Here is a 5,552-nt window from a genome sequence, read left to right on the forward strand (position 1 = left end):
ACATCAACCATTGATTGTTCAATCTTCTTTGGCGCTTTTTATCTTTGCCCCTCTTTTGAGAATCATGCAACACTCTTTATACGTTCTATCTATTTCTTCCTGTTCCTACTTTCTATATATATATATATATATATCCTTCAAGATCACAATATATGCAAGATATATGACCTTCCAATTCAACAACAAATTTTTACATATTTTCAGAATACTTTTAATACACACATTCTAATTAAGAATAGCTACCACTACTCTCCTTAGACTTTTTAACTGCAATAGACTTCTTAACTTTTTAATTATAAATTTAGATGGTATTGATACTTTAATTAACTGCAATAGATAAATTATGTAGTATTGTATGAAAATTAAATAGTTGGAAAAAAATGAAGAACCTGATGGAATTTTCCGGTAAAACAAATTATATGTAAATGGTGGTGGTTCAAAACTTCTAACAAATGTGTCTTGTATGTTGTAAGATTTGCAACAGTTCAAAAGCGCTACAAAATCAAAATGAAAATTTAAACAACTGTTGCCAAAACTCCTACAAAAGATACCATTTTTTAAGGACTAGAGCAATGAGCCTGGCATTCTAAAAACCGTTATAGAAAATTGCCATAGGGTATCATTGAGAACCTCAATTGGCAGTGATTTTGTGACCAACTAATCACTATAGATAACAATGGCAGTAGTTTAAAATTGTTGTACATAAAAGCAACTCTATACCTTTTTGTTGCATTGCTATGTGTCCTCATCCTCATTCACCTTCTGTAAAGAAAGATTTCAAGTGGCAAATTTTTTTGAGTTGTACATTGGGATAATATATTTCAGTTCCATTATATTGTGTCCTTCTTTCTCTGTGTTTCAATACAACCGTACCAAACATATTTTAATTCTAATATGTTCATGTATTTTGTGCATATAAACTATAAAGTATAGACTCTAATCAAATATAACCTAAATCTTAGTTAAACCTTCATTAGGCTGATGGATTTTGTTGAAGGCCAACAAATCCTCCGGTATGTATGTATGTATGTATGTATGGATGGTTATTAAGAGATTGTAATGTTGATTCAACTATGAAATGTTGGTTCTTCATAGGGATGGCAATACCACCTGAACCCGCGGGTATCCACCCCGTCCCTACTTGCTCGGGGCGGATAATTACCCGCTCCGTACCGGGGCGGGTTTTTAGCGGGGCGGGTTCTTGGGAGGGGCGGGGCGGGGTCGGGTTTAGGTAATACCTGGTATATATATAATATATATCATTTTAATATATAATATGTATAATATATGTAAAACAATTAGTAAATAATTAATAATATTGTATTATATTTAAATTTTTACTTTAATTTATGTTATGTATGTGATGATGGTTATATAAATTTTAAAATTTAATTTTATTTATTATATTTTAATCAAGGTTCCGAAAACCGAACCGGTCAATGAACCGGTAAGGTGACTGGTTTAACGGTTCAACGGTTCAACCAAGGTTCAACCGGAGTTCAACCGGTTTAATTAAATATAAAATATTTTTATAATCAGCAACCATCACAAACACAAACACAAACTTGCACAAATTAAATACAATCAACAACTAAATATGAATTATTAACAAAAATTTATACAATTTTTAATCACATCAACAAACCAACATACATGCAATTTCAGAACACATTAACATTTAACAATTACATCCAGAAATTCAGAAGCAAACTCAGAAGTTAAAACCTAAAAACTACATGCAATTTCAGAACACAATCAACATTTAACAAGTACATCTAGAAATTCAAAAGACAAACTCAGAAATTAAAAGATACATGCAATTTCAAAACACAATCAACATTTAACAATTACATCCAGAAATTCAGAAGACAAATTCAGAAGTTAAAATCCATTACAATTGGACAATAAAATCAGAAATCAACAAAAAAATTAACAAAAAACATCAACAATCAACAAAATTATTTCAGAAAAATTAACTCAAAGCTAGAAAAATTAACTCAGTCAGAAGGACAGTGGACTTCAACAACTGTCGGAGGATGAAGGTGAAAGCAAGGGTTGCTACTGTGAGTAAGCAACCGTGGGAGAGATACAGAGAGCTTGAAGAGAGAGATGCGACGGTGAGAAGAGCTCCGAGCACGGCGACGGCGAGAAGAGGGCCGATCTGAAGAGTGGATGGTGGCTGGGTGTTGCTGTGGAAAAAGGATTATGGTTGGGTTCAAGATCTGAGAGTGGAATGCGTTCTCTGGAGACTCGTGTGCAAGGCCTTGAGTTTGCGTTGGATGAGATCTCTTATGATTTGGCCGTATCAAGTGGAAGAATGTCTAAACCTGGTGCTCCTAGGTATGCATGTTGCTTGCTACCAGGTTCTGAAATTTTAAGCGCTAAGTTTTGGAAGAGAACACAGAGCCGGTATTCATCCTCCCAATTATCTAGATCTGACGGCACCCAATTGCTTGCCGCAGTCCTCCATCAAGATGACATGAATGCTGAAACCGAGTTGAGAAGCCATAGACTCAGGCTTCATAGCGATGGAGGAAGCTTCATAACCAATCCTCTAGCAGAGATTAATACTAATTCCAAGAAGATATCTGGTTTTGTAAGAGCAAAGCCAAATTAACAAAACAGAGGGAGGATGGTGGCTGTGGCTTCCAAGGGGGTTTGGGGCTGGATTCTTCTCCAGAGGTCAAATTTCAGAGAGGAAGAGAGGGGTGGGATGAGGGTAAGAGAAAGAGAGGGGTGGGATGAGGGTAAGAGATAGCGGCTAGGGTTTCAATCTTCAGGGTGTTTTTGTCATATATATGACACTAGAAACGACGCCGTTTTGAGTGTAGCCATGAACCGGAAATCCCTTAAAAAAACCTGACCGGTTCTGATGGTTCACCGGTTAACCGTCGGTTTGACCGGTTTTCTGACCAATTTTTTGCTAGCCGATTTTTAGAGTTAATCAAACCGACCATATGACCAGTTTCCGGTTGAACCGGCCAGTCCGGTTCGGTTTTCAGAACCATGATTTTAATAATTATAGAGACGGTAGAGGCGGGGCGGGTACCCGCAAGAGCGGATTAGGGTTCAACGTTTTACTAGCCACGAATAAAAACGGGACGAATTTTATGCGGGTTGTTGTACAATGAAGCGGGATCGAGTAGAGCAAAAACCCACTCCTACCCACCCCGTTGCCACTCCTAATTGTTCATTCTTCTCTATTATGTTTAATTAGAGTTTTTCTAGTGAAGAGGATTATTTGTCCCCAATTGCATCCTGTTTTATACCCGGCTTTACAATAATGTCATATCAAAACTGGACGCAATTTCAATGATTAACATTTCATATGCTATTTTTTCCCTTTGTCTCCATATTTTTGTGCATATATATATATCAATAGCTAGGATTGTATGTGGGATTTGATTGATCAAAATAACTGTCACTACCATGTTTTCTAATCTTTTTCGATTAGTGTCACCATCAATCCGATTTTTATCTTGCACTTAATGGTATGTATTCATTGAACAAAAATATAGTAATAACATGTCAAAATATTAAGTCCAAAATTCACAACAATAATTAATTATTATATTTTAAATACATGTATAAAAAAACACATCTAGGAAATATATTTATAAAGACACTTTCATTAAACACAGCTATAAAAAAGACATTTTTATTAGACACATCTGCAAAGACACTTTCATTAAACACAGTCATAAATAAGAGTTGGTAGAAGTTGGCAGAAATACTGTTGGTAACGTACGTAGCGGGATTGATAATAATATTACTCTTTTAGCCTTTTACCTCTTTTTTTTTACAATTCTGTTTCATCTTTCTGCATAATCACATTGTTCTTTTTATACCTTGCACATCAAGAAACTTCACACTTACTATTGGGAATTCAACTGATATGATCTGAGAACCTATAACTACAAAATTTAGAAAGATTTTGTTCAGTTCAAGAGTTCAAATAAACTCGAAATTCCTAAGAAGAAAATGTACTTCTATATCACTCCACTATCTTGGTATAATTTTTCTCTTACCAATATAACATATTGCTTTAAGATTATTAGGAATATTTTATGCGTTTTGATCAAATATCCTTTCCCTTGTATAAGTAACAAATTTGAAGAGAAATTCAACCTCGTGCTAGAATAATGATCGGCTAAGACGAGCCATACCATAGTAAGCACAATTTGAAATTTAATAATTTATTAAATATATAATCATTTATTACATACCTTTATTTAATAGTTTATTTTTTGGGGTAAATATGTAATTTTACAACATAAACAAACTCTTTCATTATTGTTTTCTATAAGAAAAAAAATAGTTGTTTTAACATGTGTTGGATTTCATGTCAACCGTTAAAGTCTTTTCTTTTTAATTAGGGTAAAATACTAATTAAAATAGTACTTAAAAATTTATTTTATTGACAAAAATAATTCTAAAAAATATGAACAATAGATAAATTCAAATAAAATTTAAAAACATGACAAAATATAACTAAATAGTAAATATATATTTAAAAAAAAACTTTAAAAATCAGATTTTAATGTGTATTTTTTGTAAACATGGTTAAAGAAATAAGATTAAATTTTGCGATTTTATGCTAAGTAAAATTTTTTGTAATTTGCTTTTGTGAATGACAAATTTTTTTTTTTAAATTGATAAAAAAAATTCTAGTAATTGAATTTTATTCTATTTTGTGATATGCACCTTCTAAATATTTATTCAAGTCTTTTGTAAAAATTCTAATCAAATAAACAAGTCATTTGTTAATAATAAAATTTGTGTGATACTTATAAATGAAAAATAATATTTTTTATTTTTATCCTGTTTTTAAATTTTCAAAATTTATTTATTATTTATGTTTTTAATAATTGTTATATATGTTTGTTCTATTTATTCTCAAGACACATCATAAAAATTTATCACTTCTTTGGTGCATATTATTCATATAATAATAAATTGTATGTATCCATGTCCAATAATATTATTTAATTATATTAACAATTTTATTCCTGGTGAAGGCTGCGCCGCCTTCCACAACCAAAGTGCTTGTTCCCCGTTGACCATATTCAACTAGCTCCAATTGTTTGGATAATACAATGGGATGGCTTTTAATTAATTAATTTAAAACGTTATTAGTTGGTTAAATGGAATCAATGACTTCTAGAAAAAAGCATATAGTGTCATTTTCTTTTATGGATAACTATTGGGCCATGGCTGCCTTGCTTTCTAGCCTACTTGCGGCTTGGGCCACAAGATTTTCTTTCTAATATACTTTTCAATAAATTACTCTATCAAAAACCAACTTGAGTTGGTCGAGTGGTCAGCTCACTCGTCCTCTTAAGCAAGTGTCGGGGATTCGAATCCCGCCTTGTGCATGCAATAACCCATTGATCAGCGGCAGACTCTTAAATGGAGCTCAGATCCGCGACGGATTAGTCCTTGACCTGTCGGGTTGGGGGATACCGTGGGAAACAAAAAAAAAAATTACTCTATCAAACAGCTAACTCTACTAATCAGTGGTCACCTAAAAATTTCAGATTCAAGTTTTACTT

The 5,552-nt window shown here is 32.7% G+C and overlaps 1 protein-coding gene across 1 annotated transcript; it reads left to right on the forward strand.

Annotated features, from left to right (window-relative positions):
* Positions 1,098–2,719, forward strand: LOC110269148. The gene is made up of 2 exons (XM_021116803.1): positions 1,098–1,231; positions 2,104–2,719. Exons 1-2 carry the CDS (start codon positions 1,098–1,100, stop codon positions 2,615–2,617), a joined length of 648 nt encoding a protein of 215 aa, XP_020972462.1. The 3' UTR covers positions 2,618–2,719.

This window comes from Arachis ipaensis, chromosome B02, assembly GCF_000816755.2.
Source record: "Arachis ipaensis cultivar K30076 chromosome B02, Araip1.1, whole genome shotgun sequence".
Lineage (NCBI taxonomy): Eukaryota > Viridiplantae > Streptophyta > Magnoliopsida > Fabales > Fabaceae > Arachis > Arachis ipaensis.

Coding starts and splice junctions, on each gene's coding strand:
- LOC110269148 (XM_021116803.1), top strand. CDS start 1,098: ATGGCAATACCACCTGAACCCGCGGGTATCCACCCCGTCCCTACTTGC. Junction 1,232..2,103: donor CGGGGCGGGGTCGGGTTTAG/GTAATACCTGGT, acceptor GAGAGCTTGAAG/AGAGAGATGCGACGGTGAGA.